This window comes from Panthera leo, chromosome A3 (genome assembly GCF_018350215.1).
Source record: "Panthera leo isolate Ple1 chromosome A3, P.leo_Ple1_pat1.1, whole genome shotgun sequence".
In the NCBI taxonomy this organism is placed as follows: Eukaryota; Metazoa; Chordata; class Mammalia; order Carnivora; family Felidae; genus Panthera; species Panthera leo.
In genome coordinates, this window is record NC_056681.1 from 132,012,692 (window position 1) to 132,030,946 (window position 18,255).

Here is an 18,255-nt window from a genome sequence, read left to right on the forward strand (position 1 = left end):
AAAAAAATTTTTGGGGCGCCTGGGTGGCGCAGTCGGTTAAGCGTCCGACTTCAGCCAGGTCACGATCTCGCGGTCCGTGAGTTCGAGCCCCGCGTCAGGCTCTGGGCTGACGGCTCGGAGCCTGGAGCCTGTTTCCGATTCTGTGTCTCCCTCTCTCTCTGCCCCTCCCCCGTTCATGCTCTGTCTCTCTCTGTCCCAAAAATAAATAAAAAATGTTGAAAAAAAAATTTAAAAAAAAAAAAAAAAAGAAAATGAAAAAAATTTTTTTTAAATCTAGCAAAAAGATATAATGGCCATCAAGTTATTTATGCAGTACAGTGAACACATAGGAGACTGAGCAAGGTGCTCAAAAGGTGAGTTTTGAGGAGTTGGTAGAATCTGGATATAAGGAGAAATGGAAGGCATTGCAGAATCCAGATTAGCGGAAGCAAAGATTCAAAACTAGAATAATGAAACCAGCACTAATGAATGAGAAGGCAAATTTAGGAGTCAGTGGGAAATCAGATTGTCTGGTGACATGGCCTCGGGCCCTTAATTATCAAAAATTAGTACAGTAGATCTATATATCTTCTATCTAACACATAGCACTAAGTGAGATACTATTGTGTTTTACAATCAATGGGCTTTTACAATACATTCTTGAAATAATAGAAGTAATCATTTTTGTACAAAAGTATTCCAGATTTCTTGGAAATCATCCTGCATATTTTGGAAAATAAGTGCTTTCTTTTTTTATGACTTGCTTAACATGCCTATTTTATGATTCTTATGAACCCATGATCTTTCTACCGTGGCATACGGCCTCCCCAAGGAGGTTTCCTGCATATTTCCTCAAAGAAACTCTCAAGCAGAAGATAGAATCTGGACGGGAACTTTGAGGACAGTTACAACAAAAACAAAATTGCTCGAGCCCCACAGAAGCCCTCGCCTTGCCATGAACTAATAAAGCCTGTGCCCCAAATGACCCACCTCAGCTATAGGTAAGGGATGTGAATACTATGTTACAATTTTAAATGGACACCTTTGACTGCTGTTAACCTACATTTTCTCCTTAAGTTTTCCTCTGAGCGGAAAATTCTGCACTTCTCACAGCTAGGCAGCAGTAAAGGCAGTTCTCTATGCAGTTGGACAATCAACAGTCTGTGAACTTTCTGAAAACGATATGTAGTGAGGGGCTGTGTCTGTCTGTCGTTGCTGTCACACGCCTGTCTCAAAAGACATCAGGTTCCAAAGCACTTCACCCTTGATGTCCACTCCTTTAAAAACAAAAACAAAACCAAAAACACACTTTTAAAAAATGTTTATTCACTTTTGGAGCCAGAGTGTGAGCAGGGGAGGAGTAGGAGAGAGAGGGAGACACGGAATCCGAAGCAGGCTCCAGGCTCCGAGCTGTCAGCACAGAGCCTGATGTGGGGCTCGAATTCACCAGCCATGAGATCATGACCTGAGAAATCAGACGCTCAACTCACTGAGCCACCCGGGCGCCCCGACCACTCCTTCTTTTATCGTTTTCTTTTTCCTTAGTTTGCCTTTTCTTTTCTTTCACTCCTTTGTGGATGAGTGTCGAACAAATCTAGACGAAAGTAACATTAAAAAAAAAAAAATGTTTGAGAGAGAGGGGGAGAGAGAAAGGGAGATTCTCCCAAGGAGGCTCTCAGAGCCGGAATCATGCATGACCTGAGACAAAATCATGACTTGGACGATTAACTGACTGAGCCACCCAGGCACCCCCGCAAGTAACATTTTTATACGTCAACTTTAAAGAGCACTTATTTGTAATGTAACATTGCTGAAAGAAACACGGTGGAGGAGAGAAGAATCCACCCTGAATACTCTGGCTTCGCCCAGGGGCTGGATGGATTCCCTTGACCCAGCCCCCCAGGCCACCGGGCGCCGGACTGCACCGCCTGCCCCGCTCGGGCGGCGACACTTCGGCCAGGACAGCGACCCCAGGAGAGTGTCAACGCACGCACTGCGCAGGGGAGACTGCGCGGCTCCCAGCCCTCCCGCACTCGGGGTGGCCTGGCCAGAGCCCCGCCCCCAGCCGCTCCGTTCCATTCGGCCACGCCCCCTCCTCCGGGAACTGGCGCAGTTCCGGCGCCGCGAGTGCGTCATCAGCCGTCGCCAGCGCCGCACGCCGCCCAGTCGCGCCGGGGACACGCTGCGGTTCGGATGCTCGCGTGTGGCGCGGGGAGAGGGGCTCGCGGGGGAACGTGGGTCGCCGCCTCTCTGTCCGGCCATGCAGGTGTCCAGCCTCAACGAGGTGAAGATTTACAGTCTCAGCTGCGGCAAGTCCCTGCCTGAGGTGAGGCACTTCGGGGTCCCCCGCCTCTCGAGGCAGCCGCCCCTCTCCTCGGCCCTGGCCTCCGTGTTAGCCTGGCCCTGGCCGGCCCCTGGCTCGGGGAGGCCCGGGGGGCAAGTGGCCGTGCCCGCGGGAGCTGGTCGGTGCCGGTCGTCGAGGACACTGCTGTCCCCGCGCCAGAAGCTGGGCGGCGGGTGATCAGGGGCGATGAGCTTCGCTGGAACTTTTGCAGAGTTCTCTAGAACAGGCGACGCGCGTCCTTTGGGGCTTCTGGGGATGTTCCCAGCTTCTGCCGCACCGAGGAGGAAAGCGCGGACAGATGGGTTGCGGGCTTTTCTCCCCCATTTTAATGTCCACGCATCAGCTGTTTGTTGGATTCCTATTGTAGGGCAAGTTCTAGAGATACAGCAAGTGAGCAAGAAAACGCACACAGAGTTTGCACCTGCAGACTTGTATGGTGTAGAGGGCAGTGTTTCTGAACCTTGCCGACCTTAACTTGATTTCATCGGGTCTTAGGACCTCAGAGTTGGAAGGAGCTGGGAAAATAGTGATTGTTTTACAGTCGTCTTCTCATGTTTAAGGTATGCAGCAGATCCAGCGATGGGAAGAGTGAGTTGTCCAAGCTCACACATCTATGATCTGCGGCTTGTTTTTTTTTTTTTTTAATTTCTTATAAGCGATGAACAAGCCTCTGTCCAGGCACTGCCAGTGGGAAGAAACTTCTAGCAGAAGCTCATTTCCATTTTAAGATTACTTGCTAGATACTGGTGTTGAAACTTGTCATTTTATAGCATGCTGGTGTTAGTTCCACTCTTGCCCTTAGAAATCTGAATAAACGAGGAGCTGTTTCTTCTTCGCTGTGCCTGCCCCGGAAAGATCTGGAGTCTGTGGTTAGAGTCTGCCTTTCTTTTCAGAATTCAGGCCAGCTAATTCCTCATCTTCCGACTATTCGTCACGCAGCATGATCTTTCTCGTTTTGGTCATTCTGCGCATTTGTTGAGAAGTAACTACGTGCCGGTAGCCCTGTTCTGAGTGTTGGGATACATGGTGATAAGTTTCCCTGTTGGGGGAAAGGCGAAGTGAGCAAACAGGAAGACAGCTTCGATGAATGGACTAGAAGAGAGCGTTGTGAATTTAAGAAACAAAATACATGAACATATGGGAGGGGGAAAAAAGAGAGAGGGGAACAAACCACAGAGACTCTTATGATAGAGAACAAATTGGGGGTTGCTGGAGGGAGGTGGTGGGGAGGATGGGCTAGATGGGTGATGGGCGCTAAGGAGGGCACTTGTTGGGATGAGCGCTGGGTGTTATATGTAAGTGAATGATCACTGAATTTTACTCCTGAAACCAATGTTACGCTGTATGTCAGCTAACTAGAATTTAAATAAAAATTGGAAAAGAAAAAAGAGTGTTGTGGCGAAAGTGGTCAGAGAATGTTTTGGATAAAGCCTTCAGGGAAGGCCTCTCTATAAGAGGTGATATTTGAGCAGAGACTTGGGTAATGAAAAGACGGGGAAAGAGTTTTCAGTGTTGAGAGAACAGAAAGCGTAAATGTCCCCAACTGGGAATGCCCTTGGCATGTTGGAGAAGCCGAAGAGGCGCGGGTGTGGCTGTGGCAAGCCAAGGGGAGACAGTGGGGGCAGGTAAGGCTGGAGAGGTGGGCCTTGTAGGCTCAAGTGGGAAGTTAGGGCGTTCCCGCCAGTGCTGTTGGAAGCTTTCATCCGAGCTGCTTTGTGCAAACAACTGTAGCCGGGGAGGCCTCACGAATGGGGATGAGGGAGCTAGGCCTCCTGAAAGACTTGGGCTTTAGAATTACGCCGTCTGCTAAATTGAGCTGCGTTAATTTCAGAAGAAAATCTGCTCCCAGAGGTGCCTGGGTGGCTCAGTCAGTTGAGCGTCTGACTCTTGATTTTGACTCAGGTCACGATCCCGAGGGTCATGGGATGGAGTGCGAGTCAGGCTCCACGCTGAGCATGAAGCCTACTTAAGATTCTCGCTCTCCCTCTGCCGTTCACCTGGTTTGCGTGCTCGCTCGCGCTCTCTCTCTCTCAAAAGAAAAAAAAAAATCTGTCAGTGAGTATGACTTAAAACCATCATTTCCGTATTATCAAGTGTCAGCTATTTGCTTAATGATCTAGTTTTGTTCTTTGTAAAAAATATGCTCGAGAAACTTTCTCCTTTTAATGGTTTGCTTTTTAATATTTGACCTAAATACAGTTGTTCCAAATATTAGTGGTAACCCTCCTAATATTTGAGGCTTATTACTTTCCCAATGAATTAGTTTTCTCTTGGGTAAAACATAGTGGTTCTAAAATGTCTAGGGGCGCCTGGGTGGCTCAGTCGGTTAAGCATCTGACTTCAGCTCAGGTCATGATCTCATGGTTTGTGGGTTCGAGCCCCATGTCCGGCTCTTTGCTCTCAGCACCTAGAGCCTGCTTTGGATTCTGTGTCTCCCTCTCTCTGCCCCTCCCCTGGCTCACGCTCTGTTTCTCTCAAAGATAAATAAACACTAAAAAAATAATAAAATGAATAAAATGTATTGTCTAATATATGTAAATATATACAAGAAAAAAAAAACCCGGGGGATATGTTAACAGGGTTGGGATTATAGAATCTTTTCACTTCCTCTGTTAATATATTCCTATAAAGTTTTAACTTTTTTAATGTGAGCACTTTGGTAAGCAGGAAAGCAAAGTAAATCTGTTTTAAAATAAAGTCTCTTCATTTTCTTTAAGTGGCTTTCTGACAGGAAGAAGAGAGCACTACAGAAGAAGGATGTCGGTGAGTATTTTTTTCCCCACCCTGGCTACGTGCACGACCTATGCAACAGTGCTTTCACACATTTGTTATCATATTTAAGTGGAGGTTGACAAAGATACAGGGCAGTTAAAAAGTGGAAAATAAACTTTTTGCCCTTTTCCTTCCTAAAAACCTTTTGTTGTGGTTGATATGTTCCTGGTGGGCGTGAGGTTGAATTCTACCTACTTAAAATGAGTTAGCCTGTTAACGATTTCACGGATAGTAGTGGAAGAGACAAGATTCCTGGGTCGGAGATGAGAACCCCAGCTTGGCACAGCAGATGGCATGAGCATCAGCGTATCTCTGCCAGCTCCCCCTGCCCCGAGTCCCACAGGGACACTCAGCACGGCCCAGGTGGCTGCAGGCACACGGGGTCTGTGTTGCAGCTGAGCCACACCTAGCTCGGGAAGTCCGCTGCTTCTGTAGCCGCAGTGAGCAAGCCTGCCGTCTGTCCAGAGGAGACACGTTCCCTTACCCGTCAGGGTTCTCGGCCGCGCAGACACCCCTGAGAGATGGCTCAGGCGAAGGCGCGACCGGGGCACGGCAGTCTTGCCGGACCTAGCAAGGTGGGCGGTGATGCGGGAGACCCGAGGAAGGCCGACTCTCCTAGCAGGGCCATGACTGCTTTGTTCGCCAGCACGTCAGCATCTTTTTCATAAAGGATAATTGCAGAAAATTTACATTCTTTAACTTATACTGGCTGGGAAGAATAGGGAAAGATAGAAGATCAGTTGTTTTTTTGAGGGAGGGGCAGATCGCAGCTCCCGGGCATCCCACCGTGTAGGCGGGTCGCCTTGTCACCTTAGGGGCGACTTTTATGCGCTCGGACGTTCGTGTCACGTTAGCTGCCAGGATTCGGGTGTCACACTGAATCGTTCTTTTCCGGATTCATAAGTTTAAGGCATTGATCAGTTTTGTTTCGAACAGATTTTTGGCAAATTTTCTCCATTACAGCTTGTCACATGTGAAAGATGATTTATCTTTCCATACATGTTGTTTAAATTAGTCTCTAAAAATCAAAGACTAAGGTGTTGGAAGGGATTTCTGTGTGTGTGAGATAAATACCCCAAGGCAAGCATCTTGGAAGAGACGGCTTTGTGTAGATAGTTCTGAAGTTAGAAAATGGAAACTTTGAATCCAAGGAAAACAAGAACTGCTCCTTTAGTAACGTTCACTGGTTCCGATTTCTTCTGACCACTCCCCCCTCCCCCACGTTCTACCCGGTGGCCTAGAGTGTAGAAAAGAGATTCAGATTACTTAGAGGAAAAACTGTTCATCAACCCTTTCTCTCAGCCCATCTCAAAACTGTCATGTGTCTTTCATATTGAGTGGGCCATTCCTACTCGGTTGGTTTGAATCTTATATTTGGGTTTAATTTAATAAGCAAGGCAGTAATGTGCCATGGAGTCATAAATGGTCCTTGCAGTAGACACATTGTGTGGATTGTAGAAGGGAGCCAGGTTTTGTGAGAGTCCGTGTTCAAGCCTTTTGATCCAGAGAGATTGCTCTAAATCTTAATCCAGCCTGGGTCCTCTTGGCTCAGAACCCTGGTGCCAACAGAGGCAAAGTCAGCTTGCCAGCAGTTTCTTACATAAACTTAGGATTTTGAAGATTTAAATTAAAAACAATTTTTTTAATGTGTGTTTTTGAAGGAGAGAGAGAAAGAGAGACACAGAGCATGAGTAGGGGAGGGGCAGAGAGAGAGGGAGACGCACAATCTGGAAGCAGGCTCTAGGCTCCAAGCTGTTAGCGTAGAGCCTGACATGGGGCTCGAACTCACAAGCTGTGAGATCATGACCTGAGCCGAAGTCAGACGCCCCACCGACTGAGCCGCCCAGGCGCCCCTAAACTTAGTATCTAGGAGGAAAAAAATGGTAAGATTTTTGTCTTAGCCGTGACTGAGTAATGATAGTGGTATAATATTTGTTGTGTTCCCCCCTTGTCTGGCTCTTGAAACTGGATGTTTGATACACCACTGTGGACATTTTTTTTTTTTTTTTTTTTTTCAATTAGTGATGATACTTTTTAAAAAGTAAAAAATACTGGGGCGCCTGGGTGGCTCAGTCGGTTAAGTGTCTGACTTCGGCCCAGGTCACGATCTCACAGTTCGTGAGTTCGAGTCCCGCGTCGGGCTCTGTGCTGACAGCTTGGAGCCTGGAGCCTGCTTCGGATCCTGCGTCTCCCTCTCTCGCTGCACCTCCCCCGCTCATGCTTGCACTCTGTCTCTGTCAAAAATAAATAAAAACTTAAAAAAAATTTTTTTAAAGTAAAAAATACTAAGCTTAGAAAGCTAAGGTATGAACTAAGAAAAAACCGTCCTGTGTGATGGGTGGGGCTGTATTCCGAGGCTTGGAGGCACTGGGACATTGTTGACCTGTTCGTAGTGACTGTTCTGCATGCTGGGCCTTAGGAGATAAAATGAGCACCTGGTCGTGAAATCAGTTATTTACTTCCTCTCTTTGCAGATGTCCGTAGGAGAATTGAACTTATTCAGGATTTTGAAATGCCTACCGTTTGTACCACTATTAAGGTGTCAAAGGATGGACAGTATATCTTAGCAACTGGTAAGCATGTTTTTGGTTATGACTTACGTACATTTCCTAGCAGGAAACGCTAGTGTGGGAAAGGTCGCTTTTTTTTAATGACCTTCACGTTTTAGTATAAAAGTTTTCAAATATACGGAAATACTGAAAAAATTGTAAGGTGAACATCCTTTTACCCACCACCTAGATTCTCAGTAGTATATTGTTGGATCATATCTGTCCATCTCTGTCCATCCATCAGTCCATCCTTTTTTTTTAATCCTGTTTTTTTTGTTTTTTTTTTTAAACATTTATTTATTGCTGAGAGACAGAGCATGAGCAGGGGGAGGGGCAAAGAGGGAGGGAGACACAGAATCCAAAGCAGGCTCCGGGCTCTGAGCTGTCAGCACAGAGCCCGACGTGGGGCTCGAACCCACAAACTGCGAGATCATGACCCGAGCCGAAGTCAGATGCTTAACCGACTGAACCCCCCAGGCGCCCCCATCCCGTTTTTTGATGCATTTCAGAGCAGGTTGCAGATACCAGTATACTTTTCCCATAAATACCTCAGCATGTGTACCATTAACCAGACTGTATTTATCTACGGCGTTTCTTTTAGGTGGATTTACATGCAGTGAAATGCACAGATCTTTTGAGGAGTTTTGACAGATGCATTCACCTATGTAGGCGAAATCCCAGTTAAGATCTAGAACTTTCCTCTCACCCAGAAACTTCTTTCATGCCCCTCACAGTCCGTCCTGATCCCACCCATGCACCGGCAACCACTGCTCTGTGGGAAACTCGATGTAACTGTAGTCATACGCTGCATATTCTTTTTATGTGAGATCTATTTTCTTAGGTCTTTGAGACTCGTCCATGCTGGCACAGGTGTCAGTGGTTTTTTCTTTTTACCAAATAGTATTTCTTCATAAGAATGTACTAGAGCTTATCCATCCATTCTCCATTTGCTGGACACCTGGACTGTTTTCATTTTTTAGTATTATTAATAAAGCACGGTGGACAATGTTACACAGGCTTGTTTTGGAGGACATTGCTGGGCCATAGGGTAGATGTATGTTTCGCTTTAACGAGCGGCCACCAGACTTTTTCCAAGGTGGTCAAGATCATTTTACATTCCTACCAACAGTGAGTGAAAGTTCCGGGAAGGGTTGCTTTTAACATAATTTTCTGTGTAATGGACTAATATTTTTTATGCCACTAACATTCTATATTAGTAATATTTATTCGTTAGTATCAAAAAGCCCTGAATATAGGTAACTTTTACATGTTATAATTTAGAAGAGCATTATCCAGTGTGTGTTTTGACTGTGATCGTGGTACCTAAATCCTGTGTATTGTGCACTTTTTTTTTTTTGCTGACTTAACATTATATCCATTTATATCTCCTTTCCAAACACTTGCTTATTTGACAGAACTTTTATACATCTATATGCCAGTCTCTTTTGTTCTGTGCTGATGATTGTCTCAGTATTAACACATTTCTTAGTCTCCAGTTCATATGTATGAATTATATATACTGTATATGGTTTAAATATGTAAACAGTTATATAATATATAACGTGTTACGTGTGTGTATATTTGTATGTTATACTGCATAACCATTAAAAAAAATTTTTTTTTGTTAATGTTTATTTTTGAGAGACAGAGACAGCATGAGCGGGAGAGGGCAGAGAGAGAGAGAGAGCGAGAGGGAGACTCAGAATCTGAAGCAGGCTCCAGGCTCTGAGCTATCAGCACCGAGCCCAACACGGGGCAAACTCACGAGCTGTGAGATCATGACCTGAGCCGAAGTCCGACGCTCAACTGACTGAGCCACCCAGGCGCCCCCTACTACATATTATTTTTAAATGAGGTCTCGGGGATTCAAGAACTACCTCATTCCTTTTTAAAAAAAAAAAATGTTTTGGCTTTGAAGACCAGTCTTTTTCTCGTTTTGATTGCAAACATGATAAACTTATAAAACATGCAAACATTACAGAATTGCAGAAGACAAAATGTGAAATGCCCTAGAATTGCACTTCACGGAGATAATCACCGTGCTTCTGCCAGCCTCTTCTGTACATAGTGCTTATGCCGCCAGTGCTGACTTATACAGACGTGGGACCCTAGGCGCCACTCTGGGGCGCTTCCCTGTGCTCTCTGCCCTGTCTCTCGTACTCGGTGGCGTGTTGTGGTGGCTTTCCCTGTTGGCACAGGCCTGGGTCATCCTCTCGTGAGCTATGTGATGATCTGCCATCATTTATTGAACCATTTCCACGTCAGTATACGTTTTATTTGCTCTCAGTTTTTGGCCAGTTGTAAACAGCGCGGCGGGAAACACCCTTTGTGTGTCTGGTACACTTGTGGGTGTGTTTCTCTAGGATAAACTTGTATCAGTTGAAATACAGATTCAAGGTGTACAAACATCACACATTTTACAGATTTGCCAGATTGTCCTCCGGAGAAGTTTATACTAATCACCAAGTGTATGAGAGTGCCTTTTTAACACTCTCACCTACACAGATATTAACCGTCTTTTAATCTTTGCCGTTCTGACGGACAGTAACTGTCTCATTGTTTTTGTCTACTTAGTCAGATTATTTGTGAAGTTTAGTAGTTATGTGTATTTCATTTTCTATGACCTGCTTGTTTATATACTTTGCTGGTTTTCTCCTTGGGATGTTGGGGAGGGCTGCTTTTAAATTCTTTTTCTTTCATGTGGTTATAATGAATCCTACTTACTTCTAAACAAAAAGTGTACTTAACCTGTCTGCAGGATATTGCCAGTGAAAAGTACCTCCTTTAGGCTTTACATCACATTAATCTTTTTTATAGGAACATATAAACCTCGGGTTCGATGTTATGACACCTATCAATTATCCTTGAAGTTTGAAAGGTGTTTAGATTCAGAAGGTAAGTAAGAGATTAAATTTGAATTCATGAAAATAGCATTTTTATATGTGGATAGTTGTCTTCTTTTTAAATTTTTTTAAAATTTATTTTGAGAGAGGGAGGGAGAGGGTGCACATGTACTAGCGGGGGGAGGGGCAGAGAGAAAGAGGGGCAGAGAGAGAATTCCAAGGAGGCCCCACACTGCTCGAACTCACAAACTGAGATCATGACCCGAGCCAAAATCAAGAGTCAGACACCTAACCCGCTGAGACACCCAGGCGCCCTAACTCTTCCGCTTTTTAAAATGGGAATGCGTTGTGTGTTAGTTTTCTTTGCTGTGTAACAAATTCCCATGAGTGTGGCAGCTTAAAACATCCATTCGTTAGCTCGTAGCCCTGTAGGTGAAGTTCATCCAGGCCGTGCCGTGTTCTGTGCTCGGCACTGACCTCTGGGTGTCAGCCAGGCCCACCTGGCTCTTACTCGGAGGCCCCGGGCAAGAATCTGCTTCGCAGCTCTCCGCTTGTGGGCAGAATGCAGTCTGTTGTGCTTGTAGGGCTGAGGCTCCCGTTTCCTGGCAGCCGCGGCCTGTGTTCCTTGCCACCTGGTTCGAGCCTCTCTCCCACTTCCCCTTCTGCCGGCAGCAGCAGCAAACTCTGATTTTAAAGGGCTCACGTGATGATAAATCTCCCCTTCGCCATCTCATGCGACGTAGTCACAGGAGGCTCCCCGCATTCATAGGCTCCGTCCACTCTGCAGAGAAGGCGACTGACTGCACCGGGGGGGGGAGGGCAGGGAACAAGCAGGTCTTTCTGTCAGGCTGCTGGGGTTTGGGGTCGAGAGAAAACAGCTAATGGGCTAAGTATTCTTCAGCTTGTTTTACCCACTCCTTTTTGAAACCAGTACAAACCCCACATGCCGCTACTAACAACTGTTTGTACTCTTTATGTTTAGTGGCTGAATGAGTAAACAGCTGCTGTTCTCTTTTTTAAAGAAATAATTTTCTTAATGTTCTTCTATGTCTGTTTTGGGCATCTCAGACAAACTGGTAGAATTTAGAAGTCGTTATGTTTTGTGAGTTTATTTAATCAGCTTCAGTTCTACAGAAAATCTGGTTGATCTGCATTGAGAAATTATAAAGCTTTTAATTTTCCATTTGGTGTTTTGGGGTCAATATAATATGGCAGCTTTCTTCTTGTTTTATGGAAGGACAAAAAAGTGGGGGGATCCGGTGTTTATATATAGTTTGTACATAGTTTTTGTGTTGAATTGGAATCTTTGCCTCAGGTTTGCATTGTTACGAAGAATGTGGATTGGTAATTGTAATTTTTCTTAACTGTTTTCTTGTTTTTCAGTTGTCACCTTTGAAACTTTGTCTGATGACTATTCAAAGGTACGCTTGATAGTATTGGGTCCTCAAGAAGTCATGAGAAGTATTTTTGTGATGTTCCTGTTGTTACATTAAAAATAGCTGTGTGGTAAAATAAAACCTATTATTTTCTATGAATATATTTTTTAGTTTGACACATGTCTGATATATAGAATATCTTTTAAAAGGACAGTGATAGCGATAGCCTTTGGTCAGTCTAATACCAAAATAAGTTTCCTGTATCGCGTATGAAACTTCGTCTGTGTTGTCAAGAATTGTTAGCGGCCATCTTTTTTAGACCATGTTAGATTGTAGATTTGTGATTTTTAATTTTTACATTGACACTGGTGTTATTTGCCAAGCCGCTTTCGTATGTGAAAAGTAAAATAACATTGTTATATGCTTAGTTTTCTTAACACTGCAAATAGGTAGTTGTGGAACAGTTCTGAGACAGCTCGAAACACAGCTAAATATATATATATTTTTTTCTTTTTTGGTCCCATTAGTCCGTCTCTCAACCCTTGGGTCGTTTTCAGTAGTTACAAAGTTGTAACTTGAGTGCCTCATTCAATTTAAAATTAAAAGTTTTTGAAAATAAAATAAAAGTTTAGTGACATCAGATGTCATCTGGAAGGAAAATTGAATTTTCTGAGCTGACGTGGCTTTATGTATTGTCCTCAGTTCGGAGACCGGAGCCCAGTTGATTCTTTTGCCTGTGGTGGTCATTAATCATGTGTTCGGGGACATGCCATTTTATAGTGTATTTTTCCCTAGATATTGATGGATTTGCTTCTAAATACCATCTGCCGTTTCTAAGATACCTTTGTAATATATTAACATTAGGTTGATACAGGGAGTTTATCAAACCCTGAGTGGTAATTGTGAGATTATTAAACTGTGTTCTTCAGGAAAGTAAGAGATTACTCTCTGAAGTTGCCAAACATTGCTCTGTGCTCTAAAGTGCTGGGGCCAGGTGCACGAAGGGCATTTGTTTTCAGTCTCTCTCAGAGGGCAAGAAAAGCTTTCCTGGGGTGCAAGAGGGCATTAAGGAGGCAGGGCAGAGGTTTGATTCTTAGTCCCGGTCCTCGGTCACCATGGACTTGTGCACACAGAGCGGGTGGGAGAGATCACAGCTTCTCCTGCTTTGTCACTTCTAGTGATGATGAAATAAATGCTTTTCCTAGAAACCTCAGCAAACTGATGTTCTTCTTTCATTTTCAGATTGTTTTTTTACATAATGATAGATACATCGAATTTCACTCACAATCGGGTTTTTACTACAAAACCAGAATACCAAAGTTCGGGAGAGATTTCTCCTACCACTATCCGTCCTGTGACTTGTACTTTGTTGGCGCGAGGTATTGGGGCTGATCACCTTTGTTTTCTCCTTTCCACCTCCAATTCTGTTCTTAAAATCGAGGAGAGGAATCAAGAGAGGGATAAGACGTGGTCCCTCAGAGGGTATAGTTCCAAAGTAACTGCTCATTTAGAAATTGACTTTTATTAGCGGCGTGCTCTGAATCTAGAGCAACATGGGTACCTAACAGCGGTCTTAGTGGTGGTGAAGTCGTTTGCGGAACCCCATCGCGTGACATTTTGAAACCTCATTTTTAAATACCACCTTCTATATGATGATAAAAATGATAAATCATTTTAGAAAATTGGGGGAATATTTTCAAAAGTATGAATAAAAAAACCCCATAATCATGTCACCTTAGTAGTGTTTTATTGTATTTCTTCTAGTGTTATATATACCTATAGATCCATTTTGGATCTTGGATTCTCTGTGTTATTTTTAAATAATATTCTTCTTAATAAGTTCATAATATTTCCTTGTCACGTGAGTTGTTTAAATCACTTTTATACATGAACAGACTCACAAATAAGGTGATTATTTTTTAGACTTAAGATACATTTTGGTGTTTTTGGAGAGAAGTAATGCCTTGTAAGCCAGAAATGTATATATGTTTGTATGTATGTATATATAGGTTTCTAAAATTTATATTTACTTGAAGCAAAGTTCATTGCCATTTACCGGATTTCTAACTTTATTCATTACTTTGCAGCTCTGAAGTTTATAGATTAAATTTAGAACAAGGACGGTACTTGAACCCTCTACAGACGGATGCTGCGTGAGTGTCTTGTCAGAATCCGGGTGTTTCTCTCGGCCAGGAGGGGGAGCCAGACGCTCAAGTTACCAGATAGCTTGTTGCATTTAAGCAGAGCTCTGGGCAACTTGGTTAAAAAGGGTTTCAATTTGTCTTGAACATAAAATTCACCAGAAGACCTGGTGGTTTCTTTAAACTTTTAATTTTTTGGCATCCTAGAAAATTTTTATAACTCACTAAGAAGTCCGGTTTATTGTCTTTTGCAGTGTTCTTTAAATTCTCATGATTTTGTTCTGTGGTATTAATCTCTCGTGGAGACATTTTGAATTAACTTGGAGTTTCATTTTTAAAATTTTATTTTTTGTGTTTTTGCTGGCAGACGTTTTCGTTTTTTCAAGTTTTCCTTTGATCATACGTTACAGTCTACATTTTTGTCTTGTTCAAAGAGAAATCCTTAAGAATACATTTGTCATAATCACGATATTGAGTAACAGTAAGGGTGATAATAGTGAAAATACTCTGTGCCAGATATTATTGAGCATTTTATATGTATTAGCTCATTTTAAACTTATAACAGTTTTACGGTAGGTACTGTTATAGACAGGACCGCTCAGGCGCGGAGAGGATAGGACCACGGTCACATAGCTGGTAAGGGGTAGAAGCTAGATTCCTTCTCCTCCAAGTGTATAAAGAACTTGTTGGGTTTTCCTTATCGCTTTGAAAAGGTTTCTAAAGGTTGGAAGGACATGTGGTGACAGAGACTAGGTGGACTCTGGCTAATTTTTTCACATTGGCTTGCAGCGCTCTTATTTTCGTTAAAAAAAAAAAACAAACAAAACTAGAGTAGCTTCATGATGTGTTGTTGAATAATAAAAAGCTAGCTGCTCTTTCGCCGCACACTTCCCTGTTTATGATGGCTATTACTTATCTGTTGAGTGTCTTGTCTGGATGCTGCGCTGCACGTTTTGTAAATTGTTTCATGTAACCCTCACACAACCGCAAGAGGTGGGTGAAGTCTCCGTTTTAAAGAAAAAGAAAAGGAAGCCTCGATGAGTCTGCCCGGCCCAAGCTAGTCTGGTCTCAGGACTGGCTTAGTGGTTGCCGGTGTTCTTTCTGCCGGGGGAGAAAACATGGAGAAAGTCGAATGAGCCTTGATTCTCATGGTGGGAGATAGTATTCCAGAGGGAATTCCTCTCCTGTCTCATCTGCCTGGCAGATTGAGTGTCCTTCATTTCTGGTGTTTTTTCACGCGCAGGTGAGTGAGGAAGAACTTGCATGTTTTCTTTCTGTACAAGACCGGGCTGTTTATGTAGAAAGTTCACCGAGTATCCCTTCCGCCTAAAATAAATAGTAAAGCTTTCCATCGTTGCTTTCCTGTTTTAGGGAGAATAATGTGTGTGACATAAACTCAGTGCATGGCTTGTTTGCCACAGGAACAATAGAGGTAAGCATATGTTGCCTTTATTTTTTTAAATATTTGTTTCACATTGGATGACGAGTGGAGTTTTACTCAAAGACAGAGTTGCTTGTGGAGCCTGGGGGCCCAGTCAGTTCAGCATCCGACTTCAGCTCAGGTCATGATCTCAGTGGTTCATGAGTCCGAGCCCCGTACAGGGCTCACTGCTGTCAGTGTAGAACCCACCTTGGAGCCTCCGTCTTCCTCTCTCACTGCTCCTCCCCCTCCCTCTCTCTCAGGGAATAAACACCGGAAACAAAAAAAAAAGACCGAGTTACTTGTTCTCAGCAGGGTGCCAGTGGAGCCACAGGCTACTGGTTGCTGCTTGTACGGAACATTGGTACCGCTCCACGGTGTTTCTGTTGCTGCAGACTGCCCCTTCGTGCATCTCGTCTGGCTTTGACATTGATCATCAGGAGCTAGACGAGCATCACCAGCTCCACGGGACCAGCGGCTGTGCGACAGCCAGCCTTTTTCTTAACTGGAGGCACTCTGTCCCGGAGTCCCAGCTCTCTGATACTTACTAGTTTTACAACAGAATTAAGTGCCCTGAGGCTTAGTTTCCTCATCGAAGAATCGGAGGTAACACCACCTTGCCAGCTTCGTAGAGGTGCTGGTGAGAACCCCGTGAGATGCGCCGTGCGGAAGCACCCTACGCTGTAGAGGCGAATGGGATTGTGATTTGTGTATCCTGCGTAGGAGCATTCAGGAAATACACAACATTTTCCTTTTAAACTGCAGTGCTTTTGAATCCATGTTCTTCATGCTTGTCAAGAATTTTCCTAGATTTGCTTTAAAAAAATTTTTTTTTAATGTTTAGAGAGCGAGAGAGAGGGACAGAGCACGAGTTGGGACAGGGCAGAGAGAGAGGGAGACACAGAATCCGAAGCAGGCTCCAGGCTCTGAGCCGTCGGCACAGAGCCCGACGCGGGGCTCGAACTCACGGACGGCAAGATCATGACCGGAGCCGAAGTCGGACACTTAACCGACTGAGCCACCCAGGCGCCCCTGGAAAAGTGGTTTTTTTTTTTTTTTTTTTAAATTTTTTTTTTTTTTCAACGTTTTTTATTTATTTTTGGGACAGAGAGAGACAGAGCGTGAATGGGGGAGGGGCAGAGAGAGAGGGAGACACAGAATCGGAAACAGGCTCCAGGCTCCGAGCCGTCAGCCCAGAGCCTGACGCGGGGCTCGCACTCACGGACCGCGAGATCGTGACCTGGCTGAAGTCGGACGCTTAACCGACTGCGCCACCCAGGCGCCCCATGGAAAAGTAGTGTTTAAATAGAGTCCTTACAGACCAGTTTACTCCTTACGATACTTGCCCTGTAAGAGAAGGTATCCACCAGAGCAGGCTACTCCCTCACCAGCTGTTTGTTAAGCGTGTCCCTGAGGGGAGACTGGACCCGCTCTTGCCTGAAGGCGGGGTTCCTGAAATCCTGGATTACCGATTACCGGGGGGCTTGACATTTGGTATGCATAGTCAGACCAGACTTCCCCAGTCACTTGTACATGAAGTTGGATATTCCATGTTGGATTTTTATTTTGTCTGTGACAGGTGTTATTACTTACTGTCAGAATCAAACAATAAGGGCTTGCGTTTTGTGCTTTTTGGAGTAGGTAAGAGTGCGGGCTTTAGCAACAAATATTCAAATTTAGGTCACACAGAGCCGTTATGGTTAAAAAAAAAAAAAGAGTTTGTATTTACTCTGGAATTTATCTGCATACCTGTTTTTTTGTTTTTGAAATGTGGTTTTTCTTTTTTCTGTCCATAAAGTCTGTTAACTCATTTTGAGAAGGCACGAAGACCAGACCACTTGGAATTGCCTGCTGCATGATTTCTAAGATTTCCTTTATTTATCTTTGTGACAGACACATTTGTAATAACACTAAATGACTCACGAGGTCAAGCCTTTTAAGGATGTTGGAGGTCTTACCTTTTTAGGGTGGTTGTTATAGTAAACAGTTTTTTAAAAAATCTTTATTTTTTTTATCATCACAAAATTGAATAAATACAGAAGAGTAAAAAGGGAGAAGTGTAGCTCCCTTTCTGCCCACCCCAATCCTGTTTCCTTATACTTCCTAAACACTGTTAATGATTTCGTTGTGTGTCCTCTCAGGGTTTTCTGTGTTAGTACAGTCATTTTTTTAAAAAAGACAGTGGGGAAAAAAAAAAAAGACAGTGGGATCATACCTTTTTTTTTTTTTTTTTTTTTTTATGAGACCGAGGGAGAGACTCTTAACCAGGCTCCAAGATGGGGGGCCTCAATCCCATGACCCTGAGATCATGACCTGAGCTGAAGTCAAGAGTTGGATGCGTAACTGATTGAGCCACCCAGGTGCCCCCCATACTATTTTCTTTAAGTAAACTTTTTTTTTTACCTGACAGATTGTGGACGTATTTCTAGTACATGCACATCTGTCATTCTTTTCAGTGATCACGTAGTATATTCTTAAATGGGTTATGCCACTTGTTCCCTTACTCTGTTGGTTGCAGTTCTCATTTGTTTTTTTTTCATGTTTTGCTTTTTTGCTATATTTGCTTAATTTTTTGCTTTTTATTTTTAAAAAAATCTGAAAACTTCACTTTCTGCAAAGTTGAAAACATAGTTCACTAATCACTTATATACATTTTGCACATTTGCTTTCTTTTGCTATAAAAACGTGCATGTGTATTATATGAAATACGTTTTTTGAGCCATTTGGAAACAAGTTGCAGACATTATGATATTTTAGCCCTAAATACTTCTGAAATGTTTTTCTTAAAAGCAGGGACTTTGGACCTCCTGGGTGGTTCCGTGGGATAAGCG

At 43.7% G+C, this 18,255-nt stretch overlaps 1 protein-coding gene across 1 annotated transcript in view; it reads left to right on the forward strand.

Annotated features, from left to right (window-relative positions):
- The first annotated feature begins 2,159 nt into the window (after window positions 1-2,159).
- The window catches only part of NOL10 (nucleolar protein 10), an 88,009-nt gene continuing 71,913 nt past the window's right edge, over window positions 2,160-18,255 (forward strand). The window contains exons 1-8 of the mRNA XM_042933684.1: window positions 2,160-2,305; window positions 5,041-5,086; window positions 7,570-7,668; window positions 10,462-10,539; window positions 11,871-11,908; window positions 13,106-13,242; window positions 13,951-14,016; window positions 15,376-15,436. Coding sequence (XP_042789618.1) covers window positions 2,240-2,305; window positions 5,041-5,086; window positions 7,570-7,668; window positions 10,462-10,539; window positions 11,871-11,908; window positions 13,106-13,242; window positions 13,951-14,016; window positions 15,376-15,436 — 591 coding nt within the window. The 5' untranslated portion in view covers window positions 2,160-2,239. The remainder of the gene's footprint in view (window positions 2,306-5,040; window positions 5,087-7,569; window positions 7,669-10,461; window positions 10,540-11,870; window positions 11,909-13,105; window positions 13,243-13,950; window positions 14,017-15,375; window positions 15,437-18,255) is intronic.